Source organism: Pan troglodytes, chromosome 4 (genome assembly GCF_028858775.2).
Source record: "Pan troglodytes isolate AG18354 chromosome 4, NHGRI_mPanTro3-v2.0_pri, whole genome shotgun sequence".
In the NCBI taxonomy this organism is placed as follows: Eukaryota; Metazoa; Chordata; class Mammalia; order Primates; family Hominidae; genus Pan; species Pan troglodytes.
This window is the reverse complement of record NC_072402.2, coordinates 33731244-33756339: the sequence shown is the minus strand read 5'-3', so window position 1 is coordinate 33756339 and position 25096 is coordinate 33731244. Positions and strand designations below refer to the sequence as shown.

At 40.6% G+C, this 25096-nt stretch overlaps 1 protein-coding gene across 3 annotated transcripts in view; it reads left to right on the top strand.

Moving 5' to 3' along the window:
- Nucleotides 1–25096, top strand: part of ATP6AP1L (ATPase H+ transporting accessory protein 1 like) — a 63639-nt gene that overhangs the window by 7010 nt on the left and 31533 nt on the right. For 2 of the 3 annotated variants that reach the window (XR_010157195.1, XR_010157196.1), the window contains exons 2-6: nt 1234–1274; nt 1521–1579; nt 2362–2597; nt 7910–7960; nt 10366–10606. Coding sequence is in view for 1 of the 3 variants with exons in the window: in XM_063811125.1 (XP_063667195.1) it covers nt 1234–1274; nt 1521–1579; nt 2362–2597; nt 7910–7960; nt 10366–10606; nt 15798–16100 (931 nt within the window). In the remaining 2 variants the exon portion in view is untranslated. Of the gene's footprint in view, nt 1–1233; nt 1275–1520; nt 1580–2361; nt 2598–7909; nt 7961–10365; nt 10607–15797; nt 16207–25096 lie in introns of those variants that run through there. The other variant, XM_063811125.1, reaches the window with a different exon arrangement.

The following is a 25096-nucleotide window of genomic DNA, read 5'->3' as shown; positions in this document are numbered from 1 at the left end:
CTTAAGGAACTTCTCATGGGTGTGAACAAACAATCCACAGTAATGTTCAATGCAGTATTGTTATAATGCTAATAAAATTGAAAACAAATACTTAAGAGTAGAAATTTGGTTAAATATATTATGATACATTTTAATGATATAATACCACATACATTAAAATGTGTCAAAGGTATATAATTACATGGAAAATATTTGTGATATAGTTTTAATAAAAAATTGCAAACTCTAAAACAGTATGCCCACAAAAATCCATTTTTAAACTGTAAAAAGTAAATTATATACATATGTGCTATATGTGTGTGTTTGTGTTTGTATGCATATAGAGAGGATATATACACACACAAACACAAGGATATATATAATAATTTATATGCTCATAAGTTTCCAATATAACTTTTTGGTAATTGAGTCAGTCTTTTTTTTGAAAGGCTGGATGTTTTGGCTTTGATAGGTTAACAATGCAATGTAGTATAAAATTTCACTGTAAAATGTCTTATATGCTTTATTACTTTGTTATTTTATATTTGTTATTGGTTAAACCTTAGCGTGTAGCACATTGCTTGGCACATAGTAGGCCCCCCCATAATATTATTCAATGAATAACAATCAGGTTTGATTTAAAATAATTTTTCTGGCTGGGCATGATGGCTCACACCTGTAATTGCAGCACTTGGGGAGGCTGAGGTGGGTGGATCACCTGAGGTCAGGACTTCAAGAGCAGCCTGGCCAACATGGTGAAACCCCATCTCTACAAAAAATACAAGAATTAATAGAGTGTGGTGGTGCATGCCTGTAATCCCGGCTACTCAGGAGGTTGAGGTGGGAGAATCACTTGAACCCAGGAGGCAGAGGTTGCAGGGAGCCGAGATCACGCCACTGGACTCCAGCTTGGGTGACAGAGTGAGACTCCATCTCAAATAAAATAAAATAAAATAAAATAAAAATAAATAAAATAATTTTTCTTTCTAAAATTTTTCTTTATTTTTCATTTTTTTTTTGAAGAACATATGTTACTTTCTCTCTCTGTTAAATGCAGAGACAGCAGGGGAGAGACATATTACTTTTTAAATGGGAAATTCACTATTAAGAAATGAACAGTTTTGGCAGGCTGTTTCTGCTCCTCTATTCTGAGATGTAATAAAGTGAAATATACTTCTTAAAATTTCGTGTAACATCTAAATTATGGATATTTATTCAGCATCTTTTAATTTTTTTGTTTTTTTCTAATTTCAGTTCTCCAACATCTTCAAATAAAGAAGTGGTTATGAGGAATGGTAAGACTCCAGTTGCCCACATGATTCCTTGTGGGGTGGAGAAGGGCTTTTTCTGTGATAGAATTCCCTGACCAGTGGTGTCTGTACCAGGAGTCACTCATGTGAAATCTTTTATACTAGTGCATCATAAATTATGAGCCAAAAGGGGCTCAAGCTTGATATATGTGACAGTGCTTAGCATTGCCCCCAATTACATTAATAAATGACATTTAGCATTTGGTAACCACATCATCATTTATTTGACAGATCAGAATAATGGAGATATGAAACCATTCCAGAATTTCACAACAATACCAATCACACAGGTATGGTTATGCCAGGAAACCAGATTGTAATCTAGCTCTAAAAAACTTAAAAACACATTTCAATCATGTCTGTGCTCTGTGAAAATATAAATAATAATTGTATTAATAAGTAACATATTTTTGCTTCAAATTTGGGTGGGGAAACGTATTGTGGAATCTCTTCTTTTTAAAAGTCAACTTTTATTTTGGATACAGAGGGTCCATGTGCAGATTTGTTACGTGAGAATAGTGCATAATGCTGGGGTTTGCGGTATGAATCCCATCACCCTGATAGTGAGTATAGTATCCCATAGGTGGTTTTTTAACCCACTCCACTCCCTCCATCCTCCAGTCATCCACAGTTTTGATGGTTTGCATATTTATGTCCATGTGTACTCAATGCTTAGTTCCCACTTATAAGTGAGAACATGTGGTATTTGGTTTTCTGTTTATTATGGAATCTTATAGTTGGGAAAAACCTAAAATACTTAATTTTACTTGCTCTCTTATATTTTCATTACAATATTCAGCTTCACTTTTGTTGCTATAATAATAATAATCTTTAGTTACTGATAAGCTTAAGTTGCTGCTCTCTATTAACTAATTTTTCTTTTATCTGTATTTACACTAGAGTAATTGGTGCAAATTTCTTTCTTTGTATTGTACATTTTGTGGGTTTTAATAAATGTGTAATGGCATGTATTTATCATTACAGGATGTGAATTAGCTCTTTCATTTCTAGGAAGCCTTTTGTAACATAGACACAAATTCATCTCTTATGTTCTTTTTATTTGGTTAATTAGGCTCTCAACTACAATCTGAGCAAAGAAGGGCATTTAGAAAAAGAACCTTGGAATGCATTCAGCCATCATGGCCCAGTTAATGTCTCCATCAATGGAATTCCTTGCATTCTCTTCTGGGCCAAAAGAATAATGATTAAATTTAAGAATCAAACCTGGCTGGACCTTACAGACGAGCCATTTGGTCAGAAGGTAACTGTGGACCCTGACAACTCAAATTGCAGTGAAGAAAGTGCTAGGTAAGTTGATCTCTCAGTTTGAGGAAGCCCCTAGGGCTATTGCATTCTGTTAACTCTGCATTCAACTTTTTTTGTCATTTCAGAAAAAAAAAGTAGGCTCCTTTGTATAGGACCCTGACACACATCTTTGAGGAAGTATTTACTGTCTAAAATAAAGGAACAAGTCAGAAGTTAACTTCAAAAATTGTTGGCTGGGCATGGTGGCTCACGCCTGTAATCCCAGCACTTCAGGAGGCCAAGGGAGTGGATCACCTGAGGTCAGGAGTTGGAGACAAGCCTGGCCAACATGGTGAAACCTCGTCTCTACTAAAATACAAAAATTAGCCGGGCGTGGTGGCAGGTGCCTGTAATCCCAGCTACTCAGGAGGCTGAGGCAGGAGAATTGCTTGAACCTGGGAGGTGGAGGTTGTGGTGAGCTGAGATCGCGCCATTGCTCTCCAGCTTGGGTGACAGAGTGAGTGAGACTCCATCTCAAAAAAAAAAATTGTTATATTTTCCCGGCAGTTTTCTTCTGAACCTTTTTGCTAATTGTCGGAATAACTTGTAGAAAATGAGACTTTGGAAAGCAAGGGTTCTCAAACTCGTTTTGAAAACAGCAAAGGATTCCAGGCTTGGTCTCAACTCCAAATGGTAGGTGTCAAACTACTTTTATTCTATCAGGGAAGAGATCACATATCCCAGCAGGGTCATACACATTCTAGTGGGTGACACACTAGCCAGGACAAATGCTTGACTCTGCGGAGGTAGGGGGCGGGGGGGTGTCAGTGTGCGGAAATAGTGGAATATTGCCTGTTTGCAAATGTGCAAGGGTACTTTTTAATGGCTAAATTCCAGATAATTCTTAAGGACATTTCAAAATGATTGGAATAATTAGTTTTGATTTGAGATAAGCAGATTAAACAAATAACATGTTTGAAGGGCAAATCAATTTCCAATGCCTTTCTCTGCTTTTCAGTCATCCAAGCAAAAATCTTTGCTTTTATTTATTTTGGTCCAGGGAGAGGAAATCTGGCATGTCCTGCTTGCTTTCTATAAACCTTCTTTCAACATTTGTTGGTAAAATAGATCCTTTTGGAAGATTCTCTGCATTTGTTCTGGTTTGGCTTAGATGGGTAGGATGCTTTATATAAAGCATAACAGTGTGTGTGTGTGTGTGTGTGTGTGTGTTTGTGTGTATTCTTTTTCTACTTTATGTACTTTAGCTGGAAAGATCCTTTTATTCCTGAACTTTACTTCTCACTTAAAAATTCTTGACGATGGGTAAAAATGGATTCTATTAATATACAATTAAAAGTCATATTACAAATCTTAGTATCTTGCTGTTCAGAATGACAATCTTTTAATAGGGATTTAGGGAAATGTACGTGGAAGCATTTAGAGTCCTCTCAGATTTGTTTATCCTGTTATAGCTCAACTATCCAAGGCTATCAAAGAGACTACGGGAGGCTGAGAGCTCAGAACCTTTTCCTGGGATGCTAATTAATTCCCCACAGGGCTCTTTATTTGTGGTCAGTTGCAAGGAGAAAGGCTGCCTGCTTGGGGATAATCTTGCCTGTCTAAGGCTGACTGGCTCTCCTTGATTCCATTTATCCTGACCCTAGGGCATCTGTGGGAGAAAATCAGGGTCCTACAGTTGTTTGTTTGTTTATTTATTTATTTTATTTTATTTTATTTTATTTTATTTTATTTTATTTTATTTTTGACAGAGTTTCCCTCTTGTTGCCCAAGCTGGAGTGCCATGGCATGATCTCAGCTCACTGCAACCTCTGCCTCCCAGGTTCAAGCGATTCTCCTCCCTCAGCCTCCTGAGTAGCTGGGATTACAGGCACGTGCCACCATGCCTGACTAGATTTTTGTATTTTTAGTAGAGATGGGGTTTCATCATGTTGGCCAGGCTGGTCTCGAACTCCTGACCTCAGGTGATCTGCCCACCTCGTTCTCTCAAAGTGCTGGGATTACAGGCTTGAGCTGCCATGCCCGGGCACCTACAGGTTTTTTTTTTTTTGCTGGGTTTTAGAGATCTTGTGGTTACTGGGAACCTAGAGATGGAAAGAATGAAAACTTGGCTTCTAGGCCCAGTTCTACCAGTGAGCTTTGTGATTTTACAGGCAGGACCTGTAGGATCATCATCTGTCAAATGGAGATGATGGCATCTATTCATTATAGCTATGAGGCCTTGAGCATTTACTGTGTGCCAGGCATGGTGTGAGGTCTTCATAGGCACATGTCTGTTATTCCTCACAGTAACTCTCAGAGTCACAGGCAGTTATCACAGAGGTTAGAAAACTTGCTAAAGTCATGGAGCATGTATGTTCATAGAGCTGGGGTTGAAAACATCTTTAAAAATGACCATTTATCTTCTTCCTCTTGGCCCTATCTGACAAGGTTGTGAAAAACACATGAGGAAATATATGCATAAGCACTTTGAGATCTTGTCAAGTGCTGTTCAAAGTATTAATAGTAGTAGCATTATTTTCCTTCCTGACATCCCAATGATAACTAGAGTGAAATAGTGTCTAATTTCTTCAGTAAGCTTCAGGTCTCACAGGACACAAATGAAAGATTGGGCAGAACCTGACTGTCTTTTTGGTCACTGCTTAGAATTCTATTCAGGTGTGAGCCCTGAGTGTGCAGTGTCCACCTGCTGGAGTCCTGCACACAGAGTGTGCAGGCATCCTGGACAGCCTGCCCAAAGAGGAGCAACAGGAGGCTTCCAGGAAGGGAGGTGTCAAGAACCAGCTGCTGAGACCTAGTGGCTGATTCCTGTGAATTGCATGGATGAGCCAGATGCCCTTGTGGTGCTGGCAAGGAAATCTTAAGATCTTAAGAAGGAGAATGGGAGTTGCTGAAATAACAAACCGAAACAAAGACATAACCATGTAAGGTCAAAAGCACAGATTAAAAAAAGGTGACCACGTTTTAGCTCTTGGAAACAAAATGTTTAGAGAGAGGCAAATTGTTGGCAGACGGATTTGCTACGGAGGTCTTTTTAAATAGTGAAAGCCCTGCAAATACAGCATAATCCCAGCATCTGTGTGTATTTGGAATTTAGGCAATTATAGCCTCAAGAATTCAGAATCCATTTTACATGTGTGAGAGTAGAACACTTGAAAGAGTAAAAAGAGCTCCTTTTTGAGCAGCTCTTGTTCCAGGTTGTATTTCTCCTTTGTGTTCCCAATTGATGTCACAGTGCCTGATACTTAAAGATGCTCATGGCTGAGCACGGTGGCTCACACCTGTAATCCCAGTACTTTGGGAGGCCAAGATGGGCAGATCACCAGAGGTCAGGAGTTAGGGACCAGCCTGGCCAACATGATGAAACCCTGTCTTTACTAAAAATACAAAAATTAGCCAGGTGTGGTGGTGCATGCCTGTAGTCCCAGCTACACAGGAGGCTGAGGTGGGAGGATTGCTTGAGCCCGGGAGGTGGAAGTTGCAGTGAGTGGAGATTATGCCACTGCCCCTGAGCCTGTGTGACAGAACAAGACCCTGTCTCAAAAAAAAAAAAAAAAAAAAAAAAAAAAGGGCAACAAATATTTTCATCATGCCCCAAAGTTACTGTGTGTTTCTTTGTAATGCGTCTTTCCAACCACTGTCACATCTCCAGATAACCACTGATCTGCTATCATTATCAATTAGTTTCCATGTTCTAGAATTTTATATAATCACATGTGTGTACTCTTTTTTAGTGTAGCCACTGTCACTTAGCTTAATGATTTTGATAATCTTCCATGTTACTGCATCTGTTAATGGTATTTCCCTTTTCATTGCTGAGTAGTAGTCCATATTATAGATGTATCACAACTTATTTATCTATTCACCTGTTGATAGAAATTTGTTTTTTCCCTCACTTTTTGCATAACTTTCCAAGTACAGTCACTATGAACATTCTTTTATGTACAAGTCTTTGTGGCAGCAGGTATCTTCATTTCTCTTAACTGTCATTCCAACTAGGAGTAGAATGCCTGGATCATATGGTATGTGTATGTTTACCTTTTTAGAAAACAGCCAAACTGTTTTTTAAAGTGGCCACATCATTTTTCCTTTTCTCAAGCATTGTATGAGAGTTCCAGTTGCTTCACATTCTCACTAACACTTCGTATGGTCAGAGTGAGACTAGAGAAAGCATTTTTATATTTCTGCATGTTTAGGAATTTCTGAACAAATTTTTACTGGGAACTGGGTTAAAAGATAAGTGTTAGAGTTAGTGAGAGATTTACCTCTTGAAAGGAATGTGTTCATGTATCAAGGGGTAATGAAACTCAAGGCCATAGAGACGTTCCAGGGGTTAGAAACTCAGAGAGGCTTATCTTATCCTCCCCTTGGAGATACTTATTTACATACCATGGGTATGAGACCTGCAGCCATTTGTCTCCTTATGGTGAGCGATTTGCTTCCATCCAAAGGCTAATTAAAGTCTTTCATCCAAAGACTAATCATCCCTCTTCTCTTCCTAAGGAGAATTTATTGACACTAGAGGAGCAAATGTTTCTCTCCCTCTCTTGGGAGGTGAGAAGGAAACCACGGTCTCTCTCCTATATAAGCTCCCAGATTCATAATTTTGGTGTTGCTCATCTGTATTACAAATCTCAATATGTGTAGGATGACATCTGGCTCTTCTCCTGCTGCCTGGGTGGGGGAGAATTGGATTAGAAGGGGGAACCAATATGGTTGTTCCCATGAGTAAGTCAATTCATCTGTCTTTGCTCTGGGAAATCTTATGTTTACTCTTAGGAAAACAGGAATAAATGTAGGTATTAAAAGCTTAAGAGTCAGTTTAAAAAGTGTTTTAGCCATTCTGATTCCTGTACTGTGTTATCTTTATTGTGGTTTTATTTTACATTTTCCGAATGTCTAATGGTCCTAAGCATCTTTTCATGTACTTATTGACCATTTGTATATCTTTCTTTAAAACATGCTCGAGTCTTCTGACAATTTTTACGATTTTTACATTGGGCTGTCTTTTGTTGAGTTGTTAGTGTTACTTATTGTATTCTGGATAGAGTTCTTTATGTATACGTGTTGTGAGTATTTTCTCCTGTTGCGTGGCTTGCCTTTCTTGTTTTCGTAAACAGTGTTTCTTGAAGAGTAAAAGTTCTGGATTTTAGTAAAATGCAATTTATCAGTTGTTTCTTTTATGGTTCATGCCTTTGTACTTTTTTCAGGAAACCATTGCCTACCTCAAGATTAAAAAAAAGTTCTGTACATTTTGTGTGTTAGGTGTTACGTGATCCACCTTGAGGTAACTTTTGAGTACATATGAAGTTAGGGTCATTCCTATTTTCATAGACTGCGTTATTTCCTTTTCTTAGGTTGTCTTTGAAGCTTGGTGATGCTGGAAACCCCAGAAGTCTTGCTATAAGGTAGGTAGGACACCACTTTGGAGTATCGCAGTTTCAGCACTTCAGATTAGCTCTATAGAATTTATTCATTCCACACGTGCGAAGCAAGGGCTTGCTATATGCCCAAGCACTGTGACACATTGCATGCCACATCAACCTAACTAAACGGAAAAGTTGGTGCTGTGATATGATGGGATCCTATACTAATGCTTTCTTTCTAAAAGTTTCTACCAAAATACCCATAGTTCTTCCCTCTCCCCCACCCCCATGCCGCCTGCATTAGGGACTTAGAAAACTCCCAATCCTGAGAATGTAATATCCTTTTCCTCTGAGAAAAGAAGACAAAAGAAAAAGCTCTAAGGGCTGGGGCTCTGGTTTGAAATTATTTTCTATAGCTTCTTATAATGAATCACACTTACCATTTAACTACAATGAAAAAGCCTCGTTACGTGTATTCCCCAGCAGACAATCAACAGAGGCCTACAGTTTTTTGGTGTTTAGGTATGAAAGGATGCATCTGTCAACAGAGACTTTAGCCAAGCAGTTAGGAACTGCTCCTGAGGTAGGGGGAGCAATTTGAAGGCTTTTTTTTTTTTTTTCTTATAAAAATACAGTGCTTCCCTTCCTATAAGACAAACTTGTTAGTGGAGATAAGTAGTTGTGTCTTTAACATTATTTGGAAAACCAGCAGGATTGTGCTAGGGCAGTCTTTCTTAAGCTTTGCTCTATGGGACACTTCTGCTCTGTAAAAATATTTATAAGATTTTATGAAAAGGGGATTCTGTGGTCAAATGTGTCTGGGAACGACTCTAAACCATGTCTTCCTCTTGGCAATTCACAGTGTAAATTTGTATGTTAAAGTTTCTGAGAAAAAATAATCTCAAGGAAGACTATTGCACTTTGTAACTTTGACTAACTCAGTGTTTCCTGTGTTTAATTTTGGAGAAACTTCTTCCTCAGAACACTTGTCTACATATCATGGGAGACTAGTGTTTCACTGATCATAATTTAGAAAATATATGTCATCATCTTTCAGAGCAACTTTACAAGTAAATAGAATCCCACAAGGTGACCAAACACACATGTCTGTTTGATCTAGAAATGGAGACTATTTTTGATCTGTAATTCCACTTTTTTCCAAAATGAAAAATAGCTTTATTATTATTATTGTTATTATTATTTATTCTGATGATAAAGGTATGTAGCAGAAACTGTCAGTACCCCGTGAATATCTACATGGTCCTTTCCATTTGAGAGCACTGTAGCCTACCTGCTGAACTTTCAACTCCCTGCCTCTCTTTGCCTAAAAGCTTTCTCTGGCCCACTGCCCCCAGTCCCTGGCCCAGCAGCCTTCAACCAATGACTGGAGAACACATACACACACCTCAGCTCCCTCCCCGTCAGGTGAGATAACTCAGCAGCATGTGCTGTGCTCTGGCTCCCAGGTTCCATCACAGCCATGAAGCCCTGCTTGTCCACATTGGAAACTTGCTTAATAATGTACCTCTTTTAGCTGCCTTCCCTTCCTCTGTCATTTCTTTTCTCTCCATTTTACGTATTTTGAATGACTAAACTCCCCTGAATATTTCTTATATTCACACCCGTGTCTTAGAGTCTGCTTGCAAAGAAGCCAAATAGAGACAAGAAAAACTAATGAAAACAGAAAAATCAGAAAATATTGAGCTACAGAAAGAAGAAAATGAAAATCATCAATAATCTAAACACCATTTGTAATCATTACTAATGTTTTAATCTCTATCCTTCCAGACATTTTTTTAATGCAGTCACTTTTTTTAAAAAATGGAAATAAAATGATAATGACAAGTAAATTTTGACTTTTTTCATGGCTGGAAAACAGTCCATTCCAAAAGAGTTAAGATTGGATTTGAAGCCCAGCTCTGACACTTACTCTCCAAGTGAGTTTATTCAAGCCCTTTGTGTCTTAGATTCCTCGGCTGTGAAGTTAGAATAAGGACATTATCTATTACATGGTGTTGAAGTGAAGATTAAACACAATACACATACATAACACAGAAGTTATTAAGAGAGCTATTACTATTATTTTAAACCACAATTTAGCAAATTCTTCATTGATGTCCATTTAAGTTTTTCTCAAATTTTTTGAATAATAAACACATAATCAAGTGTTGATTCTAAAAAAGGAAAAACAAAACAAAACAAACCCAAACTTTGTGTGTTTTTTCTTTCGTAGGATTTTGCACTGTCCACTTTGGGGACTGCCCTGTCATTTGCTCTTTTTCCATCCATCCAGGGAAGGCTCTGCAGCAAAAGTGAAGCCTCTCCCCAAGCCCGTTCTGCCGCCTGACAAAAGAGGGCGCCATTGTACTGTTCATAGACGATGCCTTGCGTCAGTAAACGTGGGAAAAGTTCTTTAGGAGTAATGCTGTTTTTATAACCATTTTCAGATTCATCCTTACCAATTACAACAAGTTGTCCATCCAGAGTTGGTTTAGTTTGCGCCGAGTCGAGATCATTTCCAACAATTCAATCCAAGCAGTCTTTAACCCAACTGGCGTATATGCTCCCTCTGGTTACTCCTACCGCTGCCAACGCGTGGGCAGCCTGCAGCAGGACCAGGCCCTCTTGCTGCCCAGCGACACGGATGATGGGTCGAGCCTGTGGGAGGTCACTTTTATTGATTTCCAGGTAATAAACTAAAACCTATGCTCAATGCACCTGCGTTTTTGGTACCAAAAGAGCTCAGTGTTTGTTTAAAAACACCCGAAACAAACCTAGATGCTTAAGGAAAAGAGAAGTAGATGCCTTTAAAAGAATATTGGTGGTTTTTTTCCTTTGTCTTTTAAGGTATGAAGTAGAATAGGATAGAGAATTTTATCTCCCTGTGTCCCCCACCTCCTACCCAGGGCTTGCTTTTACATTCAGCTTTATCCAGCACGAATAATTATCAGTGAGGAATGCCAGCCATCTAAGCCCTAGTGAAGCTGTGGGTGAAGCCAGGGACTGACACTTCCTGGACTGAGAGGCCCTTCTGGGGAGAGGCATTGGCGGACAATTATTTTATTTCCTTCAGGGAGTGGCGCAGTGATCTTATCAGGGAAGATAAGAAGTACATCGGCAGTGTGAGTGACAGCTTTGGCAGTTAGTAGGAAGGGACTCAGCGGGGAGTCAAAAATATCCCAAAGATCTTGAAAGTATTTGGAGTAAGGAATGGGGTGTAAGAGATTCCTTTTCACCACCAGAATCTTAGGCTGAGAGACATTCTGTCAAGTTCCTCTATCCTGTTTACCTGTGAATGAAGCTTAGCTTGTTCCTACCACTCCCTGAAATAGTAGGCAGGGCTTTGCATGTGCCTCTTAAGGGCACATTCCAACCTTTTCCAAATATATGTGGGCATTGGCATATATGCATATTCTTCCCTTCCATCCTTCCCAAGCTTAGAGAAGTGTTGTGTGGATGAAAGGCAGTTTGGGGTAGGGAAGGAGCTCACATTTTGGAGTCAGACAGACCTGGTTTCAAATTACTGCTCAGCCACCAGGGCAAGTTACTTAACCTCTCTCAATTTCTCACCTATCTTTATTAATGTAAAGAATACGTGGCCTAAGATATGTGGAAACACTCAGGAGTGTGCCAGGCGTGGACTAACAATAATTGCTACCTGTGAGTGACCCGTGTGTGTTGGTACTGTGGTCGTTACTTTATGTACTTTGTCTTCAGAACTTACCATAATGCTGCAAGGTGGTTTTATGAATGAGGTGACTGAATCTCCGATAATCACATAATTTTTCTAAGGAGTATAACTGGTAAATGGTAGAGGCAGAACTCAAATTCTGGACAGTTTGGTTCCAAGGATTCTTTTGTGTGTGTGTGTGTGTGTGTGTGTAAAATGTTTATAAATATTATTTATATTATGTATGTCTATGTCTATACATGTGTGTATGCATGTGTGTATATATACATATAGAGGAATGGCAGTGAGGATATAATGACAACAAGGAATATTTTACATATAATTTCGCCTAATTAGACCAGGGGAATTGATTGATTTATACCTCTACCTTGTTCCAGAAATGACTTAGTTGACTTATGGAAATACTACTTATGAAAAATTACTTTCAAAAATAGGCAAATCACTTCACATCCATTAGGATGGCTATTATAAACAACAACAAGCAAACAGAAAATAACAAGTGTTGGCAAGGACAGGGAGAAGTTGGAACTCTTGTGCATTGCTGTTGGGAATGTAAAATGGTGTGGATGCTGCGGCAAATAGTATGGAGTTTCCTCAAGAAGTTAAACATACAATTATCAAGGGATCCAGCAACTCTGCTTCTGGCTATATACCCCAAATAATTGAAAACAGGGACTTGAACAGCTTTCACCCGTGTTTATACCTACGTTCATGGCAGCATTATTCACAATAACCAAAAGGTGCAAGCAACCCAAATGTCTATCAATGGATGAATGGATCAACAAATCTAGTGTATATGTACAATGGAATATTATTCAGCATTAAAAATGAAGAAAATTTGGGGATTGGGCATGGTGGCTCATGCCTTTAAACCCAGCACTTAGGGAGGCTGAGGCAGGAGGATCACTCTTGAGCCCAGGAGTTTGAGACCAGCCTAGGCAACATAGTGAGACCCCCATCTCTACAAACAATTTTTAAAAAAGAAATTAGCTGGGGTCATATTGGTGTCACCTGTAGTCCCAGCTACTTGGGAGGCTGAGGTGGGAGGATTGCTTGAGCCCAGGAGGTCGAGGCTTCAGTGAGCCAAGACTGTACCACTGCTCTCCAGCCTGAGTGACAGATGTCTCAAAAAAAATTAAATTTAAAAAGAGGAAGGAAATTTGGATACATGCTACAACATGAATGAATGTTGAAGACATAATGCTAAGTGGAATAAGCCAGCTACAACATGAATGAATGTTGAAGACATAATGCTAAGTGGAATAAGCCAGCCACAACAGGACAAATATTGCATCATTTCACTTATATGAGGTACTTACAGTTGTCAAACCCCGAGATGGGAAGTAGAATAGTAGTTGCCAGGGACTGAAGGGAGGAGGGAATGGGCAGTTAGTGTTTAATGGGAGTAATGTTTCAGTATTGCAAGATGTGAAAGCATTCTGGAGATGGATGGCGGCAATGGTTGCACAACAATGTGAATGTACTTAATATCCCTGAACTGTATACACTTAAAATGGTTAGATGATAAATTTTATATCATATATGTTTTATAATAAAAAAACAAAAAATTTAGCAAAGACTTGGGGGTAGAGAAACACAAAGGAAGAAAATGTCAGTTAGAGCCACCAGTGAGGTTAATATACAAAACCACGAGACCATCTGTCTGCACTGGCTGGAGGCGGCACAAGAATTTGGCTCTGAAGTTCTGGAGCAGCCAGTATGAGAAACACTCAGTTACATGTTCACAGGCTCCCTAAGACTACTGCCAATGTGCTTGGGATAAGCACATTCATCCCTGGTGGTGTGAGATGTATACATCCTCATCAGCATTCTTATTATAAACACAGCTTTCAGGGGGACAGGTGGGCCTTGTTGAAACCCCCTTCATGTGAAGAGATGGCAGAACACAAGCTCAGTCCAGGGGAGAGGAGGTGATGGTGATGGTGGCTGAGGTATGTGTACAAAAGGCTGCTGTCCACATGCACAGCTCTGCTGGCCTGACTTATGGTGGGAATAGAGTATAGAGCAATGTGGCCGGTGCGGCAAACTCGAGTACCTTGGGTAACTGGTGAGTTGGGCTGGGACCATGGCAAAGGGTAGCCTTCATCACAATGAGCATTTTACAAATTCAACCGCAGCTGATTTTTGCTTTGTAGGAATGCAGGGCTGGTGTTGCTGGATCTTTTCAATAGAAGCTAGAATGGTAGATTCTCACAGGAAATTTTCAGGATATTCCGAGTACTGGGTCAAACAAAACACACCTGTGGGCTAGAAACAGCATGTCTGTATAACCTCTAGTCCAGGAAATGGGTGGACAATGTATCCTTCAGGCATTCTCCACACTTACTGTTCTCAAACAAGTCTTGTTAAGAATTAAGTGGCAGTTGGCTGGGCGTGGTGGCTCACGCCTGTAATCCCAGCACTTTAGGAGGCCGAGATGGGTGGATCACCTGAGGTCAGGAGTTTGAGACTAGCCTGGCCAACATGGTGAAACCCTGTCTCTAGTAAAAATACAAAAATTAGCAGGGCATGGTGGCAAGCGCCTGTAATCCCAGCTACTTGGGAGGCTGAGGCAGGAGAACCGCTTGAACCCTGGAGGTCGAGGTTGAAGTGAGCTGAAATCCTGTCATTGCACTCCAGCCTGGGCGACAAGAGCAAAACTCCATCTCAAGAAAGAAAAAAAAAAAAAAGAATTAAGTGTCAGTCAACCTCAGGACGTTCTCCTTGGCTGGAGTTGCAGAATCAAGTGAGGTCCTCTTTTGTCATGGAGGAGCTCGACTCTTCAGGCACCAGTCTCAAGAGAAGGTCACTTTGTCTCTTTATAGGAGGTGCGGGGCAGGGATCCCCGAAGCCAGGAAAAGAGTCTCCTTCAGGATCTGCTTTGGGTTCAATCGAGTTGGGCGAGCAAGGCCCCTTGTGTCTATGGAGTGATGGGCGGCCTCAATAATTTTAGCATGGGACAATGCCAAAGTGCTCACTTAAGCCATCAAAGTGAATTTTCAGTAAAGCACTCATGGATAGTTCAGTTGTCTGATGTACTCTTTAAAAACTGAGTAGGTGTCTGAATGAGGAAATGCTGTGTAGGGTCATACTTTTAAAGCCAGCTGGACAGGGAGCTGTCTTCCACAAGCGATGGCTCTTGCTTTAAAGTAATTGCTCTATAGTCCTGTTTCATTTTGACAGTATTAGATATCAGTGCCAGTTCTCAATTTGAACCTCTCTTCCTTTCAAGTAATTATACCATTTCATCTGCACACAATGGAAGCTTTACTTTCTATTTGGTTGGTGCAAAAGTGATTGCGGTTTTTGCCATTAAACGTAATGGGTAGGATGCAAGGAGGGGCTGGTATCCACTTCTTCCAAAAATGGGACAAAGCCTGTATGATAAAACCAATAGAGAGAGAGAGAGGGTAGGGAGGAGGAAGAGACAGAACCCACCAGGAGCTATGGAGTATGAGTCTGACGCCCACTGCCCAGGTTTCAATTACACCGTCACAGCATTTACTGTTATGTGACTCTGGGCAAGTTACTTAATTTTTCTGTGCCTCAGTTTCCTCATCCATAAAGTAGGAATAAAATAGTAACTTACTCATAGGCTCTTTGCCTACTAAACAAATTAAGGCAGTGTATGGTGCACAAAAACCTTCAATACGTGTTAGCTTTTATGATTATTATTTATGTTTTACCTCACTAAGGATCATGACATCCCCCTTCAAAGACTCTTCCTCATTCCTGTCAATAGAATCAAAGGCAGAGGAATGGAGACTTAAAATCTTTGTGAAACTTATACTACCCTTATAAAATTTTGAGTGTGCTTTGAATTTTAGAGACACCACAGCAGTTGTGGTTTTTACATGAACTGGAATATTTCTAAGGATCAGATTAAAAGAAGTTTTATTTCAGAGCCTTGAAATCAAGGTTTTATTTCAGAGTCTTGAATTTCATGAGCCTCCTAGTTATGACATCCATACATCCCAGAATTTCTGGGTCAGTCCTGTTTTAAGATTGAGTTGCATTGTCCCCATAAGCACAATCACATTTGTCAAATTGTGTGGTTAAATTATTCAGCAAATATGGTGATAGTATATTAAATTTGGCTACCTAGGGGCCAGAACTGCCAGCCCAACTGGGAAGTAGATCCTAGGAGAGAAGGGATGTATCACTTCAGCTCCTTCCCTTCTCCTGCAGATCCAAGGTTTTGCCATCAAGGGGGGACGATTTACCAAGGCCCAAGACTGCACCTCCTCCTTCTCGCCAGCTTTTCTGATCGGCCTGGCAATGTCCCTGATCCTGCTGCTGGTGTTGGCCTACGCCCTGCACATGCTCATCTACCTGCGGTATCTGGACCAACAATATGATCTCATTGCCTCTCCTGCCCACTTCTCGCAGCTGAAAGCTCGAGACACAGCCGAAGAGAAGGAGCTGCTGAGGAGCCAGGGGGCTGAATGCTATGAACTGAGAAGCCAACAGATCAGCAAAATCTATGTTTAGCAGCACAGGCTGGCCCCCACCATGTCCACAGTGGGCTCCGAAAGTTGTTTCTGTTCTGTGCTATTTGACTTGTGAATTACAGATTTTCACCAAATGGCTTGATTACAAAAAGAAAGAAAAAACACAAAAAGGAAATAGATAATGAATTCTTTTTGAACTATCCACTGGCCTACTTAGGTAGACTTGGGGCAATGAAAAAAGGCATCTCAGGGATCCCACAGAGACAAATATGACTGTTAGTTGCCTCAAAGTACCCTGAAAGCAAAGGGGTATTTCAAGTAGGGAAAAAGAGAGAGAGAGAAGAAGAAGGAGGAGGAGGAGGAGAAGGAGAAGGAGAAGGAGGAGCAGGAGGAAGAGGAGGAGGAGGAGGAGGGGAGGGAGGGAGGGAGAGGGAGAGAGAGAGAAAGATTGGCAACACAGAGAAGGGAAAACACACTTGGTCCTCCTTGCCTGTGCCAGTTTGGATGTGATAACTATAGAAATAATAAACCAAGATTATCTGGAAGTTCATAATTTAAACTATTTTGTAACATAATTTGCATTTCTAGATATTATGTCCCAATTTTGTTTTAAAAACAGTCTTTTTCTCTTTCATAGAAATGTTGAGGGGAGGACTCGACATGTGGCAGAGCACTTTATTTAAGGACCTTCTTGTCCTTTACTGTGCTGTTCAGAAGCAGTACAGCTCCATCTGTGAAGTAGGGGTAATAGTCGTGGCCATATTTTACCTTTCCATTTGGGAAGGGGCCAGGGTTGTCTCACTTGTCTGATTTAGACCTCCATGAGCTCTCATAGGTCCACTTGGAATAAACAGTAGAGCTAAGCAATAACAGTGTGCTTGCTATGCAAACACAGCTTTGAGACATATCCCCTGATCTTCCTTCCAATGAGATAGTGCCCTCTAAATGCTTCCTTAATAGAAATTCTGGAGCCACCACTGATGTTCTTACCATTGCTGTCTTTCATATGCATTCCTCATCATCCTTTTCAGCTCTTGGCAGATACTAAAGATTGATTCAACCTTCATCCTCACCAAAGCGTCTCTAATAATATACCTTCTGTCTTAAAGAGATCTTAAACATAAAGATGACATTGCATTTTCCCAGGTGGGGTTTGGTACAGGACCTAGGTTCTACTAAGAAGATACTCCTACACAAAAGTTAGAATGCAGACAGGAAACATGTGCAGTGGAGGGTCACACACAGAGCAAGAAAATCTTCTGGGCAGCTGTCACGATGAGTCTGCTCTCTAGTCCCATCCTAGGTGGTAAGCAGTAGATGATAATGACAGTGAGTTTTCTGATGGGACAGTCTCATGTTGAGCATTTATTTTGGCTGCAATTTTCTTGGTTATGAATGTAGGTTTGGTTCTGGCCCTCTCAGAATTCTGTAAGATCCCATACTTTATAGTAAATTTCTTTCTGTTTTAATAACAGAGTTGATTCTGTAGTCTGCAGTGAAGAATCCTGATTTATGTAGTTGTTAGTACCAAGAGGATTGCAGGGAACAGACTCTCAAGAAAATGCAAATCTATGATTGATTATCCAACTCCATTTGGCTTTAAACCAGTAGAAACTGTCAGCCTTAGAGAATGGTATTCAGTAAAAACACAGATTTTTATTGTGGTTCCCTTGAGCATCCACTGGTGTTATAAGTGGTTGTTTGCTAGGTTACAGGTACGTGAAGGGTAAACATAATGTATTTCTCAAACTAGGACACTTTTGAAAGAGAAAACGAGTGTAGTTAACAATTCTCAGATAGCAGACATAAATAGGATGGTGCCAAGCAAACTGGAATAGATAGTCACCATGGGTATGGATGATATGCTGCAGGTTAGACTGGCTCTTTCTAACTGTGCCCAATGGCTAACAGTCTGGGAAGTTTCTATGACTCATCTAAAGAGATCCCTTATATCTTGTCAAAGGGCCGGCATGGTGGAAAATCAGACACAGGTCAGATCCTGCAAACTGCTTACCTGCATTGCAGGTGAAATTCATAGCTTTGCTGGATCTCTTATATGAACACAAGCATAATGATCACAAAACAGAAGAATGCTGACAGGCTAAGAGCAGTGGCTCATACCTGTATCCTCAGCACTTTGGGAAGCCAAGGCAGGAGGATCGCTTGATGCCAGGAGTTCAAGACCAGATTGAGCAACATAGTGAGACCCTGTCTATTCAAAAAAAATTCTAAAAAGTTAGGTAAGGTTGCTGGCATGCACCTATAGTTCTAGCTACTTAGGATGCTAAAGCAGGAGCATTGCTTGAGCCCAGGAGTTTGAGGTTACGGTGGGCTATGATTGTATCACTGCATTCCAGTCTGAGTGACAGAGTGAGACCTTGTCTCTAGAAATAATAAAATAAAATAGGCCAGACACAGTGGCTTATGCCTGTAATCCCAGTATTTTGGGAGGCTGAGGCAGGAGGATCACTTTTGCCCAGGAGTTCGAGATTAGCCTGGGCAACACAGCAAGATCCTGTCTCTACAAACAACAACAACAAAATTAGCTGGGCTTGGTGGCATAAGCGGTAGTCCTAGCTACTCAGGAGGCTGAGGCTGGAGGATCACTTGAGTTCAGAAATTTGAGGCTGTGGTAAGCTACGATTGTGCCACTGCATTCCAGCCTGAGTGACAGAGTAAGACCCTGTCTCAAAAATAAAATAAAATTTAAAATAAAAAAGAGGGGAACGTTGAGAATAGAATAGTGACTTTTGGGAGGATTTAACTTTTTAAAAATATTGAACTCCCAAATTCCACTAATTTTTTTCTTGTTAGCAGAAGCAACCCCTGTGAGACAATGCTATTCCTGCCTTGCTTGAAGACACTGTGATGACCTCACCAGAAATAGTTGTCTTGCCAGGGGGTGTCAATTTTCCTCATTGCCTTTAGGCACTTAGAGTCACATTCTGGCATATACCAGGGAACCAATTGTAAAGTCAAATCTGTGATAATCAAATTGCAAAAATAGTTTTGCTAACTTATGCCACAAAAGATTTGGGAGATTATGTATGGTAATGGATCTGGAGTTGCCAGCCCAGGGAATGAGCTGTATAATTTTAGACTGGATGAATTTTTTGGATATGGGTTCTCTCACCAGGGATTTTGGATTAAATGTGCTGGTTTGAGCGGCTGGAAGTGTTCCTAACAGTTTGCTCTGTTTGTTGTTTAAAACCTAGATTCAACAGTGGCACACACTAAATGAAGTAGAGGGATCAGTCATTTCTTAGTATTAGATAGAGAAAGAAGAGAAGTGCAGTAAATTAAATGATTGGAATGTAGGAATGGATTTATCATGCATGAACAGCTCTCCCTCCCCATAACTATTTTTCTCTGTAAAGGCCCGGAGGACACTCCCTTTGTCATAGCACTGAGGAACACATTGGGAACGTGGCATCAGCACTTTTGAAAAGTGCTCTGGTGGCTGTCCTCTGTAGGCTACGGGTGGAGGTAGATATTAGCTTTGAAACAGAATGCTTAGTTTCCATAGGGATGCTGAGACACTGGAGTGGCAGAGGGTGAGTAGCAGCCCAGTAACCTTAAAAGGCTGATGGGCAGGAGTGTTAATCAGATTAGATTAACTTTGTTAATGGTAAATTGGTCTTTGACATCTGTGGCTGCACAATCCACTGATGTACCCTTTGATCCGCATAATAACAGTGTTGATGATAGAATCTAGATCTGGTATAAAAAGCCTTACTCGAACCATCATGGTAGATTCCCAAAGCCGAGTCTGCTCATAACTTGAATCTCTTCAGTGAAAAAGAGACATCTTAAGACATCTTTATGTCTGATGTTGAGCATTATTATGAACAATTGTATGCTTATCCATTAGGTCTTCATCTTTTTGTATCACTTCTGGTATGTTCCGATCTTCAGGTAAAGAACCTACACTATTCATATGAATACCTTTACTATAAACCCATTAGATATGTGATTATTGCTCAGTAATTGTTGGTGCTGCAGAAACATAGCCTAAGAGCTGTCTCCTTGGAGATCTGTAACAAAATGGCAAAAAAAGTGATGTTTGACACAAGTTGGAGTTGAAGGAAAGATGAAAGCATGGCAGAAGGAAACACATATGCAAAGTCTAGGCTCTGTCATGTGTGGAGAACTATGAACACATGTGTGTGGGTAGGTAGATAGAATGTGTTTAGAGGAGTTAAGAAGGAGAAGCTGGAGATGAAGAGAGAGACCAGATCGTTGTGTTCACCTCAAGACTTAGAATCTTGACTTGAGGTAATTGAGAGGCCCTTAAGAAGATTTTGGAGGATTTCAAGCAAGATGATTACATGGTGTGGAAGTGTGAATAGAATAGGGAGAGAAGTGCTGATTAGGAGGTTGTTGCAATAGCTTAGGCAAAAAATATTAGGACCTGAACTAACACAGTGGGATGGAAGGTAGAATCTAAAAGAGGTGTTAGGAGGTTGGCAACCAATTAGCAAATCACAAATGAATGGTAGGTGTCTGATGTGGGGTTGTGAGGATGGTGGTGTCAAGCTCTGCAATCAGTGAGAAAACAGTTGAGGGTGGGAGTGGGAGGCCCCTGGAGTCTGACAGTAGAGGTCCAAGTAGGCAGTTGGTTCTGTGGATCAGGGGAAAAATAGAGAGATCTGGACCAGAAACAGAAATTTAGAAATGTAGCAGATGCTGTCAGTATTCCACCCATATTGCTTTGGTATTTACCATTTTGGTGTATTCTGGCACATCTTTCCATTGTCAACAACTGTCCTCAGGGGCTTCTCTACCTATGGTCACAACAGGCTGGAAGGGGTAAGGAATTAATGCTTTCTGGGAGTAGCCCTCAAAAAATGACTCTCAGGGATTGTGTGCAAATGCTGCAGCTCATTTGCCCTTTGCCTGGGATAACTCTAGAGTATGTTTTACGCTGTTCCCTGGAGCTTCCCAGCAGGACTAAGCTCTTTTCGCCCATCGTGGAATCTTGCTTAATAATGTTTACTTTATGGGCTCCTTTCTCTTCCCTGTCTCCCTTCCCCACTCCCCTAATGGCGTTTCCAGGCATTACTGCCAAAACAAATGATTTGCATCTACATCCCTGTTTCAGGATATACTTCTGGGGAAAACCAAACTAAGACAGGTAGTAATGGGCATATGGGGAAAGTTGAAAACTAGGTGGTAGTGAAGAAATAAATGAGATCACCCGAGAAGAAAGGATAGGTTGATAACAGACCCCTGTGGAACACTATCATTTATGGAGTAGGACTAGAAAGACAAATCTGTAGATTTAGAGTAGGAGAAATCAGAGAGGAAGAGAGCAAACCAAGAAAGAGTAGTGTCCCAGAAATCAAAGGAAAACAGGCTTTCAAGATGAAGGAAGTAGTCAACCATGTCAAATGCTGGAGAGAGATCAAGTGAGAAAAGAACTAAGGAGTGTTTATTTCCTGCATTTGCCCAATAGGAAGTCCTTGGTGAACATCACACTCCATGGAAAAGAGGGAGTAGAGGGAGCTCAGGATATTTATCCCTTGGGGCTCTCCCAGAGGGAATGCTTTCGACTGGGTTTCATCCCTTCTCTGACGTTCACTATTCCTTTCAAGACAGCCCCCTCCACATTCTCTCCTTCTGCCTTTCAGTAACTTCTTACCTTGTTGCTTTCGACTCAGGGATGGTTACTCCATTGCTACTAGCCCCAGGTCACTACACTATCCCTTGTGGTTCTCCTACACCCTACTGGGACCCTTATAAAAGGTTCTTGTTTAACTAAACCCCACTTAAATTATCCTAATTTGAGGGTGCCATCTGTTTCCTATTGGAAACAGACTTACACAGGGGTTTAGACAAACTAAAATTTATTTGTTGCTTTGTTTTATATCTAGCAGTTTTAGAGTTTTTCGGAAAGGATTTAAGGCAACCATTTTAATAAGATTTTAATAAGATGGAAGAAACTTGAGCATATCGTAGGGTAAGGCATTAGTGATGAGGTGTTTGTTTTGCCTGCTGCAACATTATGAATAATGCAGTTCACATGTGTAATACACTCCCACAGAAATGGCCACACGTTGTTACCCTGTATCCCAGTTTTCGGGCTTTACAGCATTCTGTTCCTTTGAGATCCCTGGTGCGTAAATGTCCATGGGTAGCTGAGGTAGGCCGTGGGCTACGGACAATTCCCAGATAGCAAACTAGAGCTTTCTCACTCAAAAAAGCATTGCGGAATATGAGGTAATATTACAGAGCAGCTCTGGAATACTCTTTAATTTATATAAACAGTGTAAGAAATCAGGGCTAACAAGCCACATGGTGTTACACCCCACCAGGCTGACTGCCTCTGCAGTTGGGAGCCCCTGCGCTGGTTGGAGGAACCGGGGAATAGGGAAAGGTTAAACAAATATATACTAGAGAGGGAAGAAAATTGGTGGAGCTAGGTCCTCAGAGGAACCAGAGTGTTACAGGATCCCCTTCTTGGGGGCGGGTGAGGAACAGCCACTTGCCCTTCCTCAGAGGAGACACCAAAGGGACACAATTTTCTAGGCAGGATACTGAGCAGCTGTCCTTCTGCCTGTGTCCCTGCCTGTGCCTTCCATGCCTTCACACCTCAAGGTCATGATTAATGAAATGAATCGACCCACATTTCTGTGTAACTCATTGAGATGACTTGCTTTTATTTCAGATTTCTTTCAGTGCGATAGAACTTGCAATGTTTCTATGTGATGCTGTTAGCTCCTGAGATCAACAACATTTTATAAGACCCAAATGGTCCAGAGCAAAACCTCTAGTTCCAAAGAATTGGAATTTAAAATGTGGTTTGAATCTTCTGAAATTTTTATTAAGGAAAAATAGGGCAAATGTAGGTGATCAAATTAGTTGTTATATTTGCAACACATGTAACTCTGATGCTGGCTACCCGATGTCCCCAAATCCTCTGACCTTCTGCGTCAACCTTTAGTTTACTCTCCTATAAAGTGGCTTGAGCCCCTTTTGCGTGAGAAGTAAGTCTGCTCCCCATCGTAGCTGGGCATCGGCAGGAGGGTGGACCGGGTGTGCGTGGCAGTGTCTCACATTCTCACTGTGCCTTCTGGTTCTGATTTCCTGCCTCTGGTGGTTCTCAGTTACTTTGCTGGTGGCTTCACCTTCTCCCCTGGCTCTCAGTTATGAGAGCAGCTGCCTGATGTTGGCATGAGTACCACAGATTTTCCTAAAAGTTGGGGAATTGATAGGATAATTACGGCCTAAGGCAGGAAATCATTCCCAATTCTCTTTTCATGGACATTTAATGCTAATCCCTCTCACAGAGAATTTCTCACTGGCCATGCTTGTCTCTTGGCCCTGAACTTTCACCCTCTTGAGGATCTCTCTTTTTCTTCCCCCAAATTCTTTATGCATCCCCCAGTCTCAGAGACCTAAAAACCTTCTCTTCCCAGCCCACCATCAGGCTTCCAAATCTTCTTTCTTTATCATGTCGAATGCTTTGATTCTTCTTTATTGGAACTCTGTTATGTAGGTTGAATTCTAGGAATCTCACCTTTCACAACCAACATGCTCGGTATGGCATTGTTCTTAAAGAGAAGAGCCTTTCTCCATCATAAGAAGTTTTTTTTTTTTTGCCACCTAGCTCTAACTGCAGCATAACAACTCTTCATCTATCAACCCCTTCCCTTCTCTCCACCCATCCATCCTGTTTTAGATCTGAGATAAAAATGGTTTTACAATGTTAAAAAATAAAATATGTCTAAAGTATCTATAATTTAGGTCATGAAAGATACATATTATTTCTTCAGTGTAAAAGTTGTCACAGAAAAACTTAGAAATGTGAAGAATTTTTTTTTGTAAAGTACTTGGCTGTAGAATGCATATTATTGCAGTTTTTGGTTAAGGAGCTAAATTTTATTTCCAAGTATTTTAAAGTGATAAAGTGTTTCCCAAAATGTTCATCTTTAGCCAGCAATGACATCAATTCTGAGCAAAACCCATCTCTGTCTTAAAATTTTGTTGTCACATTTATGTGTGACATTGAACTTAGAAACCTACTCAATGTCTCAATGTTCTCCTCAAACAAGGCACTTTCCATTTCCACTTCAATGAATCATTCCAATAAGATCTGAGACTTTCTTTACATGTTAGTAATTTCCCTGCTCTTTGGGAAGGTCCAGGGTCCAGAAAAATGCACTGATGAAGATTTTGATGTTCTAGCCTCTTTCTTGAGCTCCTTGTACCCTCAGCTGCGTCCCTCTTCTTGTTGAGGATGTGCATATTCTGAGACTGAACCTGATTTTCCAGGACAGCCCTTCTTCTTAGAGTGGTATTTTTGTAATACAAACTACAATGAAGACTACATTGGTGGAATTCACTTCATGTTTAAATGCCTGAGGTCAGAACTCAGGACTTGCTTTCTTCGTTCCTCTGTAGTTTGCATCTATTTCATCCTACAGTTGCAAAAGGGTCATTTGATTTGTTTTCTGGGGTATCAGCTCTGAACTGACCTCAAGTGCAGCTAGAGCTCTGCAGGGCCAGATGCAGATTTTGAAGCATAGATTATTTTCCTTCCTATAGAAGGCCCTCTCTAGGAGAATGAATATGAAATTATGAGTATAAACTAGGTATGAAGGTGATTCTCTGTTAAGAGAGAGAAACAAATCACAACTAGTTACAAATTTTGAAAGTTGACTGTATTCAAAATAATTTTGAAAGTTGACTGACTGTGTTCAAAATAGCTTATTTTCAAGACTTTTCCAAAAAGATCATAATGCTAGGGACCCTTCCAGGGCCATGGAAGGAGCCTGTATAAATGTGTGTGTGTGTGTGTGTGTGTGTACGCATTATTTTTTATATCAACTTTTATTTTAGATTCAGAGAGTACATGTGCAGGTTTGTTACATGGGTAAATTGCATGTTGTGGGGTTTGATGTATGAATGATCCCGTCACCCAGGTAGTGAGCATAATGCATAGTACCTGATAGTCTTCGAACCCTCACTCCCCTCCCCTGCAGTAGTTGCCACTGTCTATTGTTCTCATCTTTGTGTCCTTGTTTAGCTCCCACT